General features: G+C 45.1%; 1 protein-coding gene across 2 annotated transcripts; it reads left to right on the top strand.

The window, feature by feature from the left end:
* Positions 1–248: 248 nt before the first annotated feature.
* LOC130457549 (uncharacterized) lies at positions 249–20,395 on the top strand. Of its 2 annotated transcripts, XR_008916849.1 has the most exons (4): positions 249–713; positions 1,052–1,184; positions 9,014–9,394; positions 17,647–20,393. XR_008916849.1 is itself a non-coding variant. In XM_056819646.1 (2 exons), exon 1 carries the CDS (start codon positions 5,689–5,691, stop codon positions 6,850–6,852), a length of 1,164 nt encoding a protein of 387 aa, XP_056675624.1. In that variant the 5' UTR covers positions 4,476–5,688; the 3' UTR covers positions 6,853–9,394; positions 17,647–20,395. The 2 variants fall into 2 exon arrangements, 1 of the variants encoding a protein (XP_056675624.1); XM_056819646.1 differs by lacking the exons at positions 249–713; positions 1,052–1,184 and having other exon boundaries at positions 4,476–9,394; positions 17,647–20,395.
* Positions 20,396–21,043: the final 648 nt, after the last annotated feature.

The raw sequence follows: 21,043 nt of genomic DNA, 5'->3' as shown, positions 1-21,043 counted from the left end.
CTCCTAGTGAATAATTGTCCATTTGAATTAATTCAGGAGTCTGAGCATGCAAATTACCCAAGGCCAAGATGTGGTGTCACTTAAAATGCTGATTGGAGTCCCGCCTATGCCATCACTCCAGCCCCAGACAGACCCTGTGCCTTCCTTCGGACACTTCTGGACCATCTTTCAGTGACATCATAGACTCAGAGATGTCATCACCAGCTAGAATCCAACGACATCATAAATGGAGAAAGACCCCAAATGTTTCTCTTTGTCTTAAGACTTCTTGTCCTTTCAGCTAAGGGTGGAAGCTGTGAGTAACTTCTAGCAAGAGGGATGGATTTGCCATGAGTCATTCTCACCCTCCAAAGTGTCCAGTTGGGACAACTTCCTGTACCTGATTGATGGCTGGCTCTGTAAGGCAGAAGGGAGCTCCCTGGTCCCCACATGGACCTCACCCACAAGATCCCCTTCCCATCCTTACAAGCCCATCTGGTGTGGGCAGAAGAGAAAGCAGACGGACTGACTATATCCGAGCATGATAGTTTGCAGTTCAACCACGGTTTAGAAAGGACCTCGATAAGCTGGAGAGCACCTAGAGGAGAATAACCAGTGAAAGGTGTCAAGTTCTCATCAGAGGAGCATCTATTGCCAAAACCAGGGCCCTTTAGACTGGACAACAGAAGATTTGGGAGATCAGACAGAGCAGTTGTCTTCAAGCATCTGAACAGGTTCTCATGTGGGGAAGACGTTTGATTTCTTCTTATGATTTGGAGCTAGAAGGGCTAATATTTGGTCTCACCCTCTCGTTTTACATGAGGAAACTAAGGACCAGAGATGCTAAGTGATTTGTCCAGGGTCACACAGGTCACAAGTTGAATTTACAGAGGGAGAGATCTCAGCCCAGGTCCTCTGACTCTACAGCTAGTTTTCTTTGCACTGTTCCCTGCTGCTTCTCTTTGGCCCCTGATAGCTGGGGTGGGGGAGGTCCTTCTCCCTGGGGGGAGGTCTCCAAGAGAGGGCAGGATAACCATTTGTTGGGTCTGTTGTAAAGGAAGGTCTTTTTCAGGCATGCTTTGCACTAGATGGCTTTGCACTGATGATCTCTCCTCACTCCGGGATGAAAGCCAACAACCAAGTCAAGATGTAGACAGATGTTGTCTCTACTAGATGTCCAGATGTTGACTCTACTAAGTGTCCAGGTATTGACTCTACTAGGGGGCCAGATGTTGTTGGCCCTACTAGATGTCCAGATGCTGACTGTGTTTGTCCAGATGCTGACTGTGTTGGGTGTCCAGATATTGACTCTCCAGATGCTGATTGTGTTGGGTGTCCAGATATTGACTCTACTAGGGGGCCAGATGTTGTTGGCCCTACTAGATGTCCAGATGCTGATTGTGTTGGGTGTCCAGATATTGACTCTACTAGGGGGCCAGATGTTGGCCCTACTAGATGTCCAGATGCTGACTGTATTGGGTGTCCAGATATTGACTCTACTAGATGTCCAGATGCTGACTGTGTTGGGTGTCCAGATATTGACTCTACTAGATGTCCAGATGCTGACTGTGTTGGGTGTCCAGATATTGACTCTTCTAGGGAGCCAGATGTTGAATCAACTAGGGAGCCAAAAATGTTCCCCTTTTTTGTTTATTTATTCATTTTTAAGTATTTTTCCATGGTTACATGACTCGTGTTCTCTTCTTCCCCTCTTTCCTCTCCCCTCCTGGAGCTGACAAGCCATTGCACTGGGTTATACATGTATTATCACTTGATACCAATTTCCATATTATTCACTTTTGTAATAGAGCAATCTTGTAAAAACCAAAATCTAGGGGGCCAGATGCTGACTCACCTAGGTTCCCAGATTGTTGGCTTCTCTAGGGAGGGTTGACCAACAAGCTGGGGTATCCAGCATAGTTCATCCATTTAGTCCAATTCTGGTCCATTCTAGCCGATGACCCCCAACTCTGAGCTAGGTCTCTGGCTTGGCTAAAATCTCCTTCTAGTTATGGAACCTACTAGGATTTCCGCTCTCTTTAGCCTCGCCTGGTGACTTTGGCTCCTCTCCTGATCCTCACACTTTTGCCTTTTTCCTTAATTCTTGGTCCCTTCCCCAAGGACCCAAGTTCTATTCCTCATCCCCAGGGAACTGCACTCTGGCCCAGGACAGCTAAGCTGTAGGGCATCATAAGTAATGAATTTGAGAGAGGAGTCTAGGATCCTCCCTCGAATCCCCACCCTTCTTCCCAACCCATTCTGTGGGCCCCTAATCGAATGTTGTTGAGGGAAGGATTCTTAACTGCCCTTTAACAGGGAAATAATAGATGGGGCCAGGTCCAGGGAGAGAACACACTGCATCTGCTTTCGGCTTTTTCGATAAAACACGTAAGCCCAAGAGAGCTGCTGATAAGCAGGCCTGATTCCTACCAGGGGAAATCACAGCTGAGAAGACACTGCATTAGGGGCTTTTTGCTGAATCACTTCCAATTGTCTGGGTCACCAGAGAGCCTGATGATACATCAATGTCAGTGGCACAGGCGGGGGCTGTCCAGTCCTCACTGGCCTAGAAGGGGCAAAAGGCTGCAGCTGCCTGGGCAGCGGGGGGGAATGAGGAACCTCAACATGAGAGCAGCTGTTGGGTTAGTAGCGAATGGACTGATCTGGTAGCAGAGGGGTTTCAGGGAGGAGAGCTGGATGTCAGTCCCAGCTCCTTCCTTTCCTGGTCGGACACCACGTTGGGAAAGTCATCGAAGGGCTTCAAACCTCCCTCCTTACCTCCACTCAAAGTCTTTCTCTTCCTTGAAGATGTAGCTCAGGGGTACGGCTGGGTAGTTCAGTGATTTGAGAACTAGACCTAGAGACTGGGAGGTTCTGGGTTCAAACCTGGCCTCAGATACTTCCCAGCTGGGTAACTCTGGACAAGTCACTTAACCCCAAATGCCCAGCCCTTCCTGCTCTTCTGCCTCAGAACCAATACATGGAAAATAAGGGTTAAAAAAATGTAGTTCAGACACCACCTGCATAAAGCCTTCCCTGATCCCCCCCAACAGCTTGTGCCTCCCACCCAAACTATGAGACCGCTAGTAGTGTAGTAGATTCTATTTCCCTCAGTTTTCTTATCTGTAAAATGGGGATAAGAGCATTTCCCTGCCAGGATCATTGTGGGGATCAAATGAGATAATAATTACAAAGCACGTAGCACAGTACCTGACCCATAGTAAGCACTATATATGATAGGTATCATTATTATTATATGTAGCACAGTGGATAGAGTAAAGGCTGGAGTTAGGAAGAGTCATCTTCCCAAGTTCAAATCTGGCTGTAGACACTGGCTCTGTGATGGAGTAAGTTTCTTCATCTGTAAAATGAGTTGGAGAAGGAAAGGGCAAACTACTCTAGGATCTTAGCTGTGTGACCTTGAGCAAGTCATTTAACTCCATTTGCCTCAATTTCCTCATCTGTAAAATGGGCTGGAGAAGGAAATGGAAAACCACTCCAATGCCTTAGCTTTGTGACTCTGAGCAAGTCACTTAACCCTGTTTGCTGGTTCTGGTCCAATCCCCACATTGGAAGGGGAAGTCAGTTTCTGAGTTTGTACAGGCACTTCTTTCAGGCTTGCAATGAGCTTTACTCACATGATCTCCTCAGACCCCCCCCCCCCAGCCTCAACAACCTTGTTCAACAGGTAAGTACTTACCTGCCATCTTAGAATTCATACTAAGACAGAGGAGCAGCAAAGGTTATGTGAGTGAGGTTAAGTGACTTGGCCAGGATCATACAGCTAGGAAGTATCTGAGGCTACATTTGAACCCAGTCTATGTGGCTCCAAGTCAGGTACTTTTTCTACTATATTACCAGGCAGATGCTCTTATTAGCCCTATTTATAGATGAGAAAACTGAGACCCACAGACAAGTGATTTATTCACACTTACACTGTCATACAAATCCAGGATTCTTTTCCAAATTAAGTATTTAACAATAGCTATAGTAGTTCACATTTGTGTAGCACTATAAGCTATGTATTGGGAAAGTATTTTACACTCATTATATCATTTGATTCTCACAAGAGAAGATAGATATTATTAGTCCTATTTTACAGAGGAGAAAACTGAGACATGGAGAGAAATGAAATGATTTGCCTAAGGTTGCACAGTTATGGAAGTATATATAGCAGGATTTGAACCCAGGTGTTCTTGATACCAAATCCAGCATTCTTTCCACCATCCCACATTGCTTCAATAAAGATCTCTTAAATGAAGAGATGAAATATTTTAATTTGGTTTTCAAAATTAGCATGCCAGACTCTTCCCTTTGGCAAGAAAAGGAAAGAACAGAGAAGAATGGGGGAGAGGCTAATAGGAGGAGAGAGAGAGAGAGAGAGAGAGAGAGAGAGAGAGAGAGAGAGAGAGAGAGAGAGAGAGAGAGAGAGAGAGAGAGAGAGAGAGAGAGAAGGAAGGAGGGAGGGAGGGAGGGAGGGAGGGAGGGATGGAGGGAGAGCAACAGGGAGAGGGAGAGAGAAGAGCACAGTCAGACACAGAAAAGACAAGGAGGGAAGAGAAGAGAGGAACACAGACACTTGGAACTGGTAGATTAAAAAAGAAACTTTCCCCTGGATAAGAGATCTAAAAACTCAGCAGAGGAAGCAACAATAGGATGGGCTCTTCCTCCATTGTGCTGGGGACGGGAGAGGAGTGCTAATGGAAACCACACAAAGAGATCAGAGCGGTGTCATTTCTGGGCTGCCTAAAGATATCTCACTGAAGGCAGCAACGGAAACTGACAGCGCCTGCAACTCCTGTCTGCACATGTGTGGCTGCTGTGGGTCTGTGGCCACAGTCTCTGGTTAAGTCCTTCTGAAGTCCTGGTCTTGGGGCTCTAGTGTGAGTCTCCTGCTGCTCTAAGGTCCAGGTGGGCTTCTCTACCCATGGAAAGAGAATTTAACATTGGCTTTAGGAAACTCTTGCAGGATACCAAAATCATAGCTTTAGAACTGGAAGGGATCTTTGGGATCAACAAGCCTATCCTCCTCACTTTACAAGTGAGGAAACTGAGGCACAGAGCTATTAAGTGACTTTCCCTGGACTCATGGCACCAACACTCTACCCCTTTCTTTAAGTTATAAGATCAAAAAATCATAGCACCAGAGCTCAAAGGAATTTTTAAAGGGTCCAACTCCTTCATTTTACAGATAAAGAAATGAAAGCTCAGAGGCCATATTCCCAAGGTTAACTAGTAATTAGTAGAGCCAGGACTTAAATCCATGATCTTTTCTTTGACAGAACCTTAGTTTGAATACTAGATTTTGTTATCTTGAACCATAAGCAAGTTCCTTTCCCTCCCTGGGCCTTGGTTTCCTTCCCTGTAAAATGTGGGGATTGGACCAGATGACCTCTGAAATCTCATCTACTTCTAAATCTATAACCTTGTGATCCTATAAATTCAGTTCACCACCCTGCGCCTCACAGCTTCCTCATCTGCAAAATGAGGTTTGATTCAATGGTGCTATAGTCTCTTTAATTCTAATTCTATGACCCTGCGCTTCTTTGACCTTATCATCCTATGTCCTAAGTCCAGTCCTCCTCATACCATACCACATAGCCTCCCAGTTAATAGTGGCAGCACAGAAGATTAGGAAGCAAATATAGCCTTCCTTAGTGGCTTGCTCTCTACAGCCTACCACTCTACTTTCAATTCAGGCTGATCACAATGAAACTGTATTCCCAGAGAAGATTAAAACTATTTGTTGGAATTTCCTTATCTGTCTTCTTCTCCACCTTAAAAATCCCTTTCCTTTTGTCCAGTCCCTCATCTATCCCAGAAGTCTCTGGTAAAATCATGTTTCTCCTCTTCTCTGAAGCTCACCTCCACCTATACTCTGTGTACCATTTCATCATCTCTTCCCTTCCCATCTCCTTCTATTCCATCCCATCTCCTTCCATCCCATCCCATCCCATCTCATCCTATACCATCCCATCTCATCCTATCTTATCCTATCCCATATCATCCCATATCCTCCCATCTCATCTCCTTCCATCCATACCATACCATCCTATCTCATCCTATCTCATCCCATCCCATCTCTTCCCATCCCATCTCTTTCCATCCCATCCCAACCCATCTCATTCTATACCATCCCATCTCATCCTATCTTATCCCATCCCATCTCATCCCATCTCCTCCCATCTCATCTCCTTCCATCCCATCCCATCCCATCCCATCCTATCTCATCCTATCTCATTCCATCCCATCCCATCTCATCTCCTTCCATCCTATCCCATTCTATCTCATCCTATCTCATCCCATCCCATCTCTTCCCATCCCATCTCCTTCCATCCCATCCCAACCCATCTCATTCTATACCATTCCATCTCATCCTATCTTATCCCATCCCATCTCATCTCATCTCCTTCCATCCCATCCCATCCCATCCCATCCCATCCTATCTCATCCTATCTCATTCCATCCCATCCCATCTCATCTCCTTCCATCCCATCCCAACCCATCTCATTCTATACCATTCCATCTCATCCTATCTTATCCCATCCCATCTCATCTCATCTCCTTCCATCCCATCCCATCCCATCCTATCTCATCCTATCTCATCCCATCCCATCTCTTCCCATCCCATCTCCTCCCATTCCATCCGAACCCATCTCATTCTATACCATCCCATCTCATCCTATCTTATCCCATCCCATCTCCTCCCATCTCATCTCCTTCCATCCCATCCCATCCTATCTCATCCTATCTCATTCCATCCTATCTCTTCCCATCCCATCTCCTTCCATCCCATCCCATTCCATCTCATCTTTCCCTTTCCCCTCCCTGTTATTGCTATTATTACTAACAACAAAAATACTTATATGGTAAAAAAAAATTATCCCTGCCCACACTGACCTTACAGCCCAGTAAAGATAAGATGCTTATAGTTTAACCAAGTCTAACCAGGGTAATACTAGAGATCACATCTGGAGCACTGAATTAAATTCCTTCAACAAGCATTTATTAAGCACTTACTATGTACAGCTAGACAGCTCAGTGGATAGATCTCTGGGCCTGCATTCAGCAAGACTTGAGTTCTAATCCAGTCTGATATTCACTAGCTCTGTGACCCTGCATAAGTCATTTAACCTCCATCTGCCTTAATTTACTGGAGAAGGAAATGGCAAACCTCTCTAGTATCTTTGCCAAGAAAACCCCATACAAGGTCACAAAGAATCAGACATGACTGAACAACATTGTACCGGAGGAGAAGGTAACCGAGATCTGGAGGACAGAGCTGCCTCAGAATCCAAGTTCCACCACTGCCACATGCTGGCTGTGTGAGGCTCTGTACAAGTCTTAGTGACCCACAATACTCTCTAAGATTAGATTGGCCATGGTGGAAAGACTTTCCTCCCTGGGAGTTCCCCTGGAGCAATGAAATCTCAGGCCCATTTCAAGATCTTCCAAAAACTGTATTAGGACTTTGGCATACAAAGGCAAAAGTTCTGCAAAGCACAGCATGGGATGGAAATGGACTGACTGCAGTGACCAGAATGGGCCAGAGACCCTGCCGTACAAAAATCACTTGGAGGAACCAGGGTTATTTAGTCTAGAGTAGGGGGGCAAAGGGGCAGGGAGACAGGTGGAAGAGACTTGTTCTGCTTAGCCCTGGAAGCTAGAATTAGGAGCAGAGGGCAGCCCTAGGCTTGATGGAAACATTCTGAACAATCCAGGCTGGCCCAAGGGACAAGGAGCTGCCTTGGAGGCAGCAGAGTCCTCCCTCCATCAAACACTGGGTGAGGGAACATCCTGAGAGGCAGAAGTACCAGCACCAGGGACAGAAAGCTGGACAGATGCCCCTCTGATGCCCTGATCAGCTTGAGAAGAAGGGAAAGGTACATTTACTATGGCAAATCATGGGATCATAGGAAAAGAACTGGGAAAAGAACTTCAAAGGCCATCTATGTCAATGTCCTTCGTTTTACAAACAAGGAGAACCATAGAGATTCCAGGATTCCATAGGATTCCATAGGCCTTGAGCTAGACCAACCCTTCCTCCTGCTTTTACAAATAAGGAAACTGAGGCACAGGGAGGTACAGTGACATCATGGAATTAAATGGGCCTTGAACTAAATGGGCCCTCCAAAGTCTAGTCATTTTACATTTATGTTATTTACATTTACATTATTAATTTACATGCATACAATTGTATATAAATTACAATGTACATATATTTACATTTTATAAAGAGGAATCTAGGACCCAGAAAGGTTAAGTAACTTGTCTAAGGCCACACAGTCTGTAATAAAAGTCAGAGCTGAGATTTGAATCTAGATCCTGCAACTCAAAATCCAGCACTTAGGAAGTCAAACCCTAGAACATGCTGTATTACTTCTCTCTCTGGTCTTTGACAATGAAGCAAGTCCTTAGAGGATACTGAATTTGTGAAAAGGTGTTATCATTGACTTTAATTGAGCATTTCAACTGTTCATCACTTCAAATCTCTATGATCCTTTTGGGTTTATTGATAATGTACCAACCAGACAGAAAAGGAAAATGACAAACGCTGGAGGGGATGTGGGAAAATAGGGACACTAATGCATTGTTGGTGGAGCTGTAAACTGGTGGGACCACTCTTTACACCCAAAGGGTAAATCCCAGGAAGCTTGGGAGGAGTCAGAGAAGACCCTTGAGAAAGCAGAGCGAATGGATTAGAAGTCAGGAGCCCTGAGCCAGAATCATATGTCTTCCTCTTACCATCTATGGAGAGCCTGTGCTCATCACTTGCCCTCTATGGACCTCAAGCTCCTCTTTTATTATAAGATGAGCAATTTGGCCTGGACCATCATCTCTAAAATCCTATGTGTTCTTTTTTTTTTTTTAACCCTTCCCTTCCATATTGGAATCCATACTGTGTACTGGTTCCAAGGCAGAAGAGCAGTCAAGGTTGGGCAATGGGGGTTAAGGGACCTCTGGTCTCTAGGTCTGGTCCTCAATACATTCAGTCACTTTGCTGCCTCTAAACCCTGATGCTCTTTGTTCCAAGGATCCTCCCAGGACCAAGATTCTCTGACACTCTCCAACCTAAAGATCCTCCCTATGACATTCGTCATGGTGAGGGCCCTCCAGGCTCTGACATACTTGTTCTTCTGTTCTGAGCCCCTTTCCCAGCTCCGTTCTCAGGGCTCTCCCAGCCTGGATGGTCTTTAGCCGGATGACCATGGGTCACTCAGTGACACAGCCAGGGGCTTCCTGACAGGCCTGCCTCTAAGGGGGTCATTCAAGGCTCCATTGTGGCATTGGAGACGTGTAAGGTGGCTCCTATGGAAGCACCCGACAGCCCTGTCACCCTCCCAATGCTGGGAGAGCATCGTGGGAGTAAGGAACCGTCCCAGCATCAGAGAGGCACACGCTACAAACACAGTGGGTGAGTGGGCTCTGTTTTGTTTAATTAACAGTTGCAGTGGCACGATCATGTGCAGCATTAGAAACCGTTCCCTGGCCCCCTTTCCTTCTTTCCTCAGGTGGGGGACTAGGGTTGTGTAACGTGGTATCTACGGTCAGACTATCCTTGCTGAACCTGTTTACTGAATAATCTCTCCTTTCTATTCTTTGTAAGGGGCGGGCCAGGGGGGTCTCTGGGGAAGGGGAGAGAAGACAAGGGATAGGTCTGTAAAGGAAGGGGATGTACAAACAAAAGGCAGCAACAAGTTTAAAAGAGAAACAAGTGCCCAAACGCAACAAAGTCAACTCCCACCATCCACACCCAGCAGGTTCCCATCACTCAGATTGTGACAACAGTTTAAACAGCCTCCCTGTAGGAGAAAGAGAGCAAGCTTCGAATTCAAAATGTAACCCAGGAAAAAAGGAATAGTAATACATAAAAATAAAACAAACAAACAAACAAATAAATAAATAAATGAACAAACAAATAAATGCATAAATGGCCTCTCCAGCCCCTCTATCAATCTGCCTGGCCCCAAGGAGAATATTCAGAGAACCAGAAGAAATAAAATAAAAAATAAAGGAAGGAAGAATAAAAGAAGAGAGGCGAGAACTAAAGGGAACAAGAGATTTGACTGGAGACAAAACCCAGGTCTCCTACTCTTCCCACCAGGCCATGCAGATAAAGAAAGGTGGAGTGGGGAACATGGCGGAAGGAGCCCAGACCATCTCCTTAGAGCGGCTCATTTTACAAGTGGAGAGAGATAAAGCCCAACGATGTCGCCTTGTTTGAGTTTTTAAGGCTTTTAAGTCGTGTTGCTCAGATTCAGAAGCATCGAAGACCACAGAAATTGGAGTTGAAAGCATCCTTGAAGGACATCCAAGCCCATGCCCCCTTGAGAAGAAGCAGAGAGGGTTCACATGCTTTCCCATGGCAGGTTCAGTCTAGACTGGAAAGGAAGAGGTCAGCTAGTCCACCCATGCATTTTCAGCTTAAGAAAACTATGGCTCAAAGAGGTTGTCATTTATACAAAGACAGTCACAGAGACAGCAAGTGACGGGCCTGGGATTTAGGGATCAGAGATTTCAAGCTCCAAGATCAAGCCTAATGCCTTCATTTTACAGATAAGTAAACTGAGGCCCAGACAGGGGAAATGGCTCATCCAAGTTCACGAAGGGAATCAATGGCAAACGAAGACCTCTGAAGATGTCCTCCAGCCATGGACATTGGGCCAGTGAGTGACACCAAGGGCCCCCTCACCAGACCAAGCCCCCTCCTTTGGGGGTAGGAAGGTCAGATCTTCTGGGGGCTCAGGTTCCCATCTTTGACTCCTGTGGGTCCGCCGACACTTCTCCACAGGATTCCATTAATGGGCTGGTCATTAATGAGGAAGCCAGGTGGGATTTTGAATTGGTCGGTTCTTCCTTAGTTTTGTTCATCAAGGGCTAGAGTGGATGGCTGCTGACTCAACAGCCTAATTAGGGGAATAAGCACTTAGCATCTCCCTTTCAGGAGGGGGCCACTTGAGGAAAACCAACTGTGGGTTTGGAAAGAGCCAGAATCCTGTGGAATTCCGAGGGGAAGGCCCAGGAACAGGAACAAGGCACCAGGGCAGTCCTTGTGCATGGCAAACCCCAGGTGTCTTAGTGAGGCATGGCATAGGAGGCAGAATCCACAGGTGGGCAGAAGGGGCACAGGCAGAGGCAAAAATAATTAAGGGCCCCTCGGGTGAGAGAGCCTTGCCAACTGGGCTTCCTCCAGAGGCAGCCAGTCCTCTCACTGTCACCTCATGCTCATTCCCACCTCCAAGCCTTTGCTCAAATCCCCCCCCCCCCCCCAGCCTGGAATATCTCTGATCTGAGTTTATTCCCCTCCATTTAACTCAATTTATTTCAAGTCTTTCTCAACCTTCAAGGCCCTTTCCTAAGACTCTTGGTCCATGCTCAGAACACATAGGACCAGAACTTAGAACTGGAAGGGACTCTAGGTCATCTAGTCTTCCCCCCTTCAATTCACAGATCACAGAATCTTCATTCCGGGGCTGGCAGGGACCTCAGGGCCATCTAGTACAATTCTTTTGTTTTACAGATGAGGAAACCAAAGCCCAGAGAGGTGATGTAACTCACCAGAGGTCACACATCTGTAGCAAGTGAGAAAGGGTCTGAATCCAAGTTGTCCCACCTCCTTCATTCATCCTTCCACTCCTCCCTCCCAGCCGCCGTCTCCTCTTAGATTTCCTCCCTGATACTCCATGTTTATCCTGCTTAGACCTAATTATTGACCTGTTGTCTCCCCTGTTAGACTGGGAGCTCCTTGAGGGCAGGGGCTGCTTTTTCCCTTTTTTTCCCACATAGGAAACTCTTGTTGATGGCAATGGAAAGTGTTCAACCTGTGCAACCTTCTCGGCTTCAGTTTCCCTCTCCGTCAAGCTGACTGGCATGGATATCTCCCATCTCCTCAGCCCTGTCCCTCTGACCCAGCAGGTTTACACAGGGCAGCATTCATTGTTCTCTAGTTCTACTTGAATGCTTCAAGAAAGCCATTCTTTCTTCCATGTAGGTAGTCCTTTTCTCTGTGGGGCCCCTCCTCTGGGTGCGCCTCTGAGTGCCTGGCCAGAGGTCAAGAGGAACTTGTGTCTGCTCTGGAGCTGTGGTCCCTAGACTCACCCCTGGGACCAGTCCTGCAGGGATCTGCCACTTTCTTCTCCAGGTCGCACCTCAGCCGGCCCAGAGTCCACTGGAGGGGCCACCCCAGACTCCAAGATGTGCCCAGTTTCATGGTACCTGCCAGAGCTAATTCTATTCCTAGGGTTCATGGATCATAGATTTGGAGGCAGAGGAGACCTTTACATTCATCTAGTTTATTCCCCTTATTTTACAGACAAGAAAACTGAGGCCCAAAAGCCAAGGCAACTTGCCCAAGGCCACTCATAGAGCAAGTGGCACCATGTAAAATCGATACCAGATTGCTTACTGTCTCAGGGACGATGGGAAGGTGGAAGTCAATGACTCTTTTGGCAACCACTCTGGCCCTAGTCCTTTCTCAAGGAAAAGTGCCTTCATCCCACTGCATTTCATCTCAAACCACAACTTCTAGAAGTAGAAAGGGGAGTGGTGAGGTCCCCATCACCAAAGGTCTGCAAGCAGGGACCAGATATGTATTTATAAGAGGATGCTTATTTGGGTCTCAGTTGGTCTAGCTAGTCTTTGAGATCACCACCATCACTATCCAAAGAAGCATCAGGAGCTGACAGAGGGCTGTGATTGGGATAAAATGGACCCCCTCTGCTCCTTATCCCCAAGGGGAGTCTTGATTGGGCAGCAAAGATATTAGTCCTCTGGGTGAGCTGCCCTTCATCACTTTATACTCAGATCTAGCAGTTAGAAATCAAGAGGTTGAAATGAATGTCTAAAAAGCTCTACAACTGAGGAGAGAGAGAGAGAGAGGAGGTGGGGAGGGAGGGAAGGAGGGAGAGGAGAGAGAGAGAGAGACAGAGAAAGAGAGAGAGACAGAGACAGAGACAGAGAGAGAGAGACAGAGACAAAGAGACAGAGACAGAGACAGAGAGAGTTATGAGAGATGGAGGAGACAGACAGACAGACAGACAGAGAAACAGACAGAGAGAGAAAGAGGGAAGGAGGGAAATCTGGACATTCTGTCAGCTGTACTGATTCATGATTGGTTCCCCATCTCCTGGGGGCCTCACACTGAGATCTGGGAATCATTTTGTAGATAAGTGATAACTGAAAGCTTGAGAGCCATTGAGCTCCCCCAGGGAAAGTGGGACTGAGTTTTGTTAAATGTGTCAGAGATGGAAGCTCAGGGGCTGTAGGAAACCGAGAAACTGGAGCAGAAAACAGAGATCTAACAGAGTAGGGGGTCAGCAAACTACCATCCCACCATCTATTTTGTACAGTCTGGAAGCTAAGAACAGCTTTTACAGGTTGGTCCTTGGGCTGTACTTTTCTCACTCTTACAGCAGAGGAGCTGAGAACAAGAATTGAGAACATTTGTTGGCAGAATGCAAGCTTCTGGCCAGTAGTAATTGTTTCCACCTTTGGATCTGTGTCCAGGTGGCCCAGCCCAGGGCCTCACACATGGCAGGACATTACCAAATACTTGTTGACTGATGATTGGTTAATAGAAGAACTAGTTGGACACAGCTAAGAGGAAGCCGTTGCTGATTTTACAGACAATTTCAGTTGAGGATAGATAGAGTGTGGAGGTGGGGAGAGAAAGAAGGAATAAGGAAAGAAGACATTGTCTTGGAAGTTTCTGCACCCAGTATTCTGCTATATAATAAAGTCCCACATCTCATCACTATCCCTGGACTACTAAGTGCCAGGTGCTGAGAATACAAAGCAATGAGTTAGTTTATATCCCAGTAGGATGACTGAATTTGAAGATATCAGACTGTTCCCCAACACAAACCCCATTATTTTAAAACCAATATTGTCCTCAGCTATGTGGCCAAGAATCATGGGACATCATATTGTACAAAGAATCCCCTGAGGAGAAGCTGGGGCCCTCATGGAAATGACTTGTATACAAAATGTATGTACAAGAAATTATATCACCCAAGAAATGCACAACCCAGAAAGGAAATGGGTCAATCAAGTAAAAAGAGTAGAAGTTAAAAGAGGCACCAGGAGACCATAGACCAGAACCAAACAGGGTAAGAGGGCCTGGATAGCTTGTGATCTGCCCCCAATGGAGCATGTGCTTGTATTGATGAGATCAAGAATTTAGTGGCATTAGATTAGACCCATGGTGGTGAACCTATGGCACATGTGCCAGAGGGGAAATTCGGAACCCTCTCTGCAGGTGTATATACCATCACCCCAGCACAGAGTTCACCAAAGTTCATTACTAGAAAGTCAGAGGACATAAATTAATTAAATAAGTATTTTTTAATAGAAAGCCAGAGGGACTCAGGGCTGGGCTACTCCCCTCCCCCTCACCTGAGAACATTTCTCACTTCACCCACCCCACTAAAAGGTTTGCCATCACTGGGCTAAACCATAAGGCATAGCTAGGGAAAACCTAGGTAATCTCATGGCTACAATATATACCTTTGTGTAGTGGAAAGAGCCCTAATGCTATAGTCAGAAAATCTAGGTTCAAATCCCCCCTCTAAAACTACTGCACAAGAAACCGCATCTCTGTGGGCCTCAGTTTCCTCCTCTGTAAAATGAGGGAGGTGGACTAAGTATGGTAGGTAGAGAAGTATAAAACAGCCCTTGAACTTAAGGGACTTGTAGTCTAATGGGAACTTCCAAAGCAAAATTCATGAAATAATTCTTCTCCTAACTAAATTCCTGTCCATCTCCTTCATTGAAGGCACCTCTCGGCTGGACAAGGCAACTTTCAAGATCTCTTCCAGTTCTTGATCTATGATCTCATGGGCCTTCGTGCCTCATCTGGTCCCTTCTAAGACCCACTTACTTTGAGATTTGGGGACAAGTCATTTCCCCCTCACTGCCCTCAGTTTCCTCGTCTACAAAACAAGAAGGCTTGAACGAGGTGGCCTCAAAGGTCCTATACAGTTCTACAACGACAATCCTATGATCTCTGAAGCAAGCAATAAAATCTCCCAGCAGGCCCCACTCTATCATGTCCACCTTCTCAGACCTTTCTTCCAGCCATGCTTGGCTAACAAATGAGGCAATTACAACCCACCCACCAGTCAGGAAAGTCAGCTCCTGAACCACAACAGACATGCTTTGAAGATCAAGGGTTATGTGGTCAATGTGAAGGCACCGGAGGACGAGCAAGCAAGATGGGCCTGGCGCGGAAGGCAATGGTCTTTCCAAAATGGCAGCTCTACTGATGGCAAGGCAAGACTTTCAGTCTTCTTGGCCTTTCTATCCCCACTGCCTAGGACAGTAGCAGGAAATGCATAATCAATTCTAACTGACTGATGACTAATTCGGTCTCTTCCTTGGTCTCATCGCCTTCTCCTTCTGTATGGGGACCTGAGATGCCTCTGCCTGTGTTTATTCACCTCCTGCAAGCCCTTGGGACTTCCATACACTTCCTTGGTGGGGAGTTTCATTGGCTGGGGAAGAGAGAGACAGTTTCTTCTCATAGTGAGGATAATGCAGAAGCAGCCATGATGTGCAGGATTGAGAGCCAGCCTCAGACTGAAGAAGACCTCAAAAATCAAAAAATCAAAAAAACCTCTAACATATATATTGGCTGTGTGAGCCTGGGCAAGCACCTCGCACTTGAAAGCTTCAGGCACCTTTCTAAGACTATACATTACAGAACAGGTGCTGATCTCTATTGGTAGAGGGAGTTTCCTCACTGGGAGATCCCTACATGGATGAAATCACAGGTCCAGTCAAAATAAGGGAAGAGAAAAGGTATTTATTAAGCATTGAGCAGGGGGTAGGTAGGTGGCTCAGGGGATAGAGAATCAGACCTGGAGACAGGAGGTCCTGGATTCAAATCTAGCTTAAGACATTTCTTCTCTGTGTGACCCTGGGCAAGTCACTTAACCCCCCATTGTCTAGCCCTTGTCACTCTTCTGCCTTGTAACCAATAGATAGTAATTGATTCTAAGATGGAAGGTGAGGGTTTAAAAAAAAGGCATTTGGTAAGCTATGTGCCAGGCACTATAAGATTAAAAATTAATATCCAAATACCCTAAGTATTATATTTAATAAGATTTATTAATAATAATTTGAAGTAAAGGAAAATTAAAAAGCTAGAGCAAAGAAGGAGTTAACCCAGTCATGGTCCCAGAGAAAAGAGAGAGAGAAAAGGTGGAGTTACCGAACTTATAAACAATACACAAGAACACTATGTGAACGAAGGGAAAAGGATTCTGGGAGATGAAGTCCAAGGGTTCAAGATTTTTCTAATTATACAGCAATGGGCTAAGTCTTTAGAAATATAATTTTATAATTATTACCATCAATAGTAAAACAAATTACATTGATACATGGATATAAGAGTTACAGAAAAATATCTTTCCTCACAACAAATGCAATCAAATAGTCCAAATATTGGCATTGTCTCCATTTCACGGTTGTGGTTAAGATGTCTGAGCTCCTAGGAATATGACTTAGAGCTGGAAGGGACCTTGGAGGTCATCCAGACCAACTCCTTATTTTTTCAGATGAGGAAACTGAGTCCCAGAGACAGGAAGTGATTGCTCAAATGGCAAAACTGGGACCAACCTGAGTTCTTTGACTCCAATTCTGGCATTCTTTCCATTGTGCCCCATCTTCTCACCCAGGCTAACCAGGATGGGGTTACTAACTGGGCAGCCGGAGTCTGTGGCTTAAGCAGATGGCGGAAACATCATGAGAAGAGCAATTCCAGTTGGTGGTCAAGTTCGTAGATTCAATGTCTCTAGAGATCTGCTGACTACCATTCTGGGGGAAGGGAAACTCTGTCTTCTATGCCCACATACTATACCATTAATCCTCATCAGGCATTGGTAGAATGGTGGAAAGAGCCCTGATCTTGGAGTCGATAGACCCGAGTTCAAATCCAGGTTCTGCCACTTGAGTGTGACGTTGGGCACAAATTCAAATTATTTGAACCTGTCTGGGTCTCAGTGTCCTAATATGTAAAATGGGGGGGCAGGGATCGGGCTAAATGATCTCTCAATGGTCCCTTTCCATTCACAAGCTATGATTTTATGATCTGGACTATAATCTAAGCTCTGCTATTTATGACCTAAATCATCTCCAGCAAGTCCCTTTTCCCATCTTTGGGACTCACCAAATGAGGACATTGGTAGAATGATGGAAAGAGCCCTGATCTTAGAGTCGATGGACCCAAGTTCAAATCCAGGTTCTGCCACTTGTGCTACATTATGCACAAATTCAAATTATTTGAATCTGTCTGGGTCTCAGTGTTCTAATATGGAAAATGGGGGGCAGGAATTGGGCTAAATGATCTCTCAATGGTCCCTTTCCATTCATGAGCTGTGATTTTATGATCTGGATTGTAATCTAAGCTCTGCTATTTATGACCTAAATCATCTCCAGCAAGTCCCTTTTCCCATCTCTGGGACTCACCAAATGAGGGGATTAAACAGAATCAGAGATTCTTAACCTCATTTGTGACCTGGAGTCCTTGGGGAGGCTGCTGAAGCCCTTCTTATGAGTCCCTTCTTAGATTCATGTCTTTAACGCAAAAAATTAAACACAGGGGATTGGAAAGGAAACTACTCGTCTTGAAAACAATGTATATATACATGTATTTTTTTTCATTCTCAGACCCCCTGAACTGGAGAATCTTTGGAGATTTTTTCAAGATCTGTCTATGATTTCATAAATGCTGGACTTGGATCATGAAAGAGCAGGATCCCTAAACCCGCTTGAAATTTGTCCTACAGACATGAGGTCAGCAACACGAGCTCCATCTTCCAAGACAAGCACAGCAATATCATTGGCAGAGCCTGTCTAGACCTCAGTTTCTTCAGTTGTAAAATGGGGAGATGCTGAGTAGCCTCAGAATAGCTTAGAATACAAGCCATCATGGAGAGGTCCGACCATTGGTGGCATCCATTTCTGAAACATCCTCACCAGATTTTGCCCATATGAAACTTGAGTGTCTTCTCCTTGGAGACAGCAGGGAATGCTTTAAACTAGCAGCAATTGGACCCATGGGCCATCTCGAGTGGCAGCAAAAGTCAGGTTGAATCAAAGCATCCTTACAGATACGCTAAATCCAACCTGATCGCCCCTGCCTCCCCCCCAAGCAGAGGGCTGTCCCAGTCACTCCCATAATTCCCTAAAAGCTCCTAGAGGATTCCTGTGATGGGCGCCCTAGTGTGCACCACCCACCTTCCTGTTGGCCTTTTTTAGGATGGGACTGTTTGGTGCTGACAAAATATTTTTTCCTGTGTGGGAAAGATAACACATTGTGAGACATGAAGAGAGCATTCGCCAGAGATACTTAAAGCCTCAGAGTACTTCCCCTTCACTGAGCACTCTCCCCTTTTCTGGACACCCACCAGGACGGTTACTCAGTCCAGGACAGAATCAGAGTCTTCAACAGAACAAAGGCTGGTTTGTGGGGCTCATGGGGCTCAGCCAGCCCCTCCTCTCCCCTCTGGACTGTACCCCGTCCCCTCTGGGATTCCCACACCCCCAGACTCTCACAGCACAGACCATCATTGGACCAAGTTCAATCTTGGGGAAGGAACTGTCTGGTTTCTCATCAAAATTCTGGCTTTGTGACCCAGCCTAATCTGTTTGAATGAATGAGGCAGCTTCAACGTGGCAGAAAGAGCCCTCGCTGGCTTGGCATCAAATATCTCTCATAAAAATCTCCTATCCACGTCTGATATCCAAGGTACACAGGTAATTGGCACAAATATATGAGACCAAGAGCCAGCCATTCCCCAGTGGACAAGTGCAGGGTCAAAGAATATAAACAGCTTTCAGCAGGAGAAATGAAGCTATCAATAGTTATAGGAAAATGATGTTCAGAAGATGGGGGAGTGCAGGCAGGGACCCAGGGAAACTCTCCCATCATTCCCCTCCAAACAACTTAAAATAATGCCTCAAACCAAATTTTGGAGCAGCACGGTCAACCAAAGGTCCGAGAGAGGCTTTTTTCCAACCCAAGATAACTTAAGAGGTCAGCAGGAGAAGTCTGGAACACCGGGGCGGACACAGCCTGGAGCAGGGCAAGAGCCACCGGCAGCAGGTCTTAGGGACAATTAACAGCAGCAGCAGCATCTTCAGGAGCTCCCATCCCAGAGATGGTAAGGAAGTTGGACAACTGATCAGAAAAAGATTATGGGGGCCATTTGCTCACAGCGGGTGCAGCGGGTGTTGAATGGCAACTCTATTGCCCACAAGCAGTTCTGGGTTGCGGTACCGAGAAGAAGAAAAGCACTCGTGATCAGTCACAAGGGAACGGGACCCTCACAGTTCCAGGACTAAGAGAAATACTAATACTTGTGGCTAAAGGGAGTAGAGACCTTTCCTGGGCACAAACCAGGAGAACAATGGCCACATCTCTCCCAAGACTGTACCACCTTAAAAGCACTGAAAACTTACAGACTCCCAGAACCAGCTCTGAAAACAGATGCACTAAAAAATGTGCCTTCCCACCCTCAGGTGAGCAGAGCCCAACTTTAACATAAAATTCAAAGTGAAGACACAGCCTGAAAAAATGAGCAAACAATTAAAAATTTAACAGAACGTAACTGTAAAAAACTACTGTGGTGTCTGGGAAGACTAAGACATGAACCCAAAAGAAGCCAACAATGTAAAAACAACTACAAATAAGGCCTCAAAGAAAATGCTAATTGAACCCTGGGCCAATAAGAATTCCTGGAAGCCTAAAAGAGACCAGAACGGCAGAGGAATTTTTAAAAAAGAAAGTGGTAGAGGAAAAATTAGGAAAAGAAATGAGAGTGATGCAAGAAAATATTAAAAGAGAATTAGCTTGTTAAAAGAGGCACACAACAAAAATGCTAAAGAAAAAGGTTTCTTAAAAAGCAGAATTTACCTAATGGGAAAAGAGGCACAAAAATTCACTGAAGAAAATAAATTATTTAATTGGCAAAATGGAAAAAGAGATAAAAAACTCACTGAAGAAAATAATTATTTAAAAATTAGAATTAGGCAAGTGTAAGCTAATGACTCCATGAGACTTATAATAAAATTAAATCAAAAGAATGAACGAAATAGAAGAAAATGGGAAATATCTCATTGGAAAAATAACTAACCTGGAAATAATTCAAGAAGAGATCACTTAACACAGAAGAAAAACAACTGCTTGAATACATGGGTCGAGGGGGATATAACTGGGGATATAAACTCTAAATGATCACCCTAGTGCAAACACCAACAGCATGGAAATAGGTTCTGATCAAAGACACAAGTAATGCCCAATGAAATTGCATGTCGGCTACAGGAAGAGTGGCAGGAAGGGAGGGAGGGAAATATTGTGATTCTTATAGTCAAGGAATAATGTTCTAAATTGACTAAATAAATTAATTAAAAAAATAAAAATAAAAAAGGAAGAGATCACTTAAGAATTACTGGACTATGGCAAGTAGTTGGCTCAAGCAATGAATGGAGAGCCAGAACTCCTGAGTTCAAATCCTGGCCTCAGACACTTCTTAGTTCTATGACCTTGGGCACATTCTGGTTACCTAGCCCTTACCACTCTTCTGCCTTAGAATTAATAAGACAGAAAGTAAGAATTTTTTAAAAAATAAATAAAAATTTTAAATGATGTCCAAATCACTGATAAGAGAAATTCAAACTAAAACAATTCCAATGTTTTACCTCACACTCTACAAATTGGCAAAGATGATAAAATAACCATTGCTGGAGGGGCTGTGGGAAAACAGGTGCAGGAATAAATATTATTTATAAAGATTCCAGAAAACAATTTGGCAAAAATTAATGCCTATCCATTTTCTGTTTAAAGACTTTCGGTGAGGGGAGCCCTTTTCCCTTCTGGACAGCTCCCATCCTTAGCAAGTTTTCTCTGACATACAGCCTAAATTTGTCTCTTTGCAACTTGTACCCATTGTTTCTAGTTCTTCCCTCTGGGGCCAAGCAAAACAAGTCTATTCCTTCTTCCATCCCCAATCCTTTAAATCTCTGAAGACAGCTACCACACCCCACCTGTTTCCCTAAATCTTCT

The sequence above is a fragment of the Monodelphis domestica genome, chromosome 2 (genome assembly GCF_027887165.1).
Source record: "Monodelphis domestica isolate mMonDom1 chromosome 2, mMonDom1.pri, whole genome shotgun sequence".
Classification (NCBI taxonomy): Eukaryota; Metazoa; Chordata; class Mammalia; order Didelphimorphia; family Didelphidae; genus Monodelphis; species Monodelphis domestica.
The sequence above is the reverse complement of the archived record's forward strand: the minus strand, read 5'-3'. Positions and strand labels throughout refer to the sequence as shown.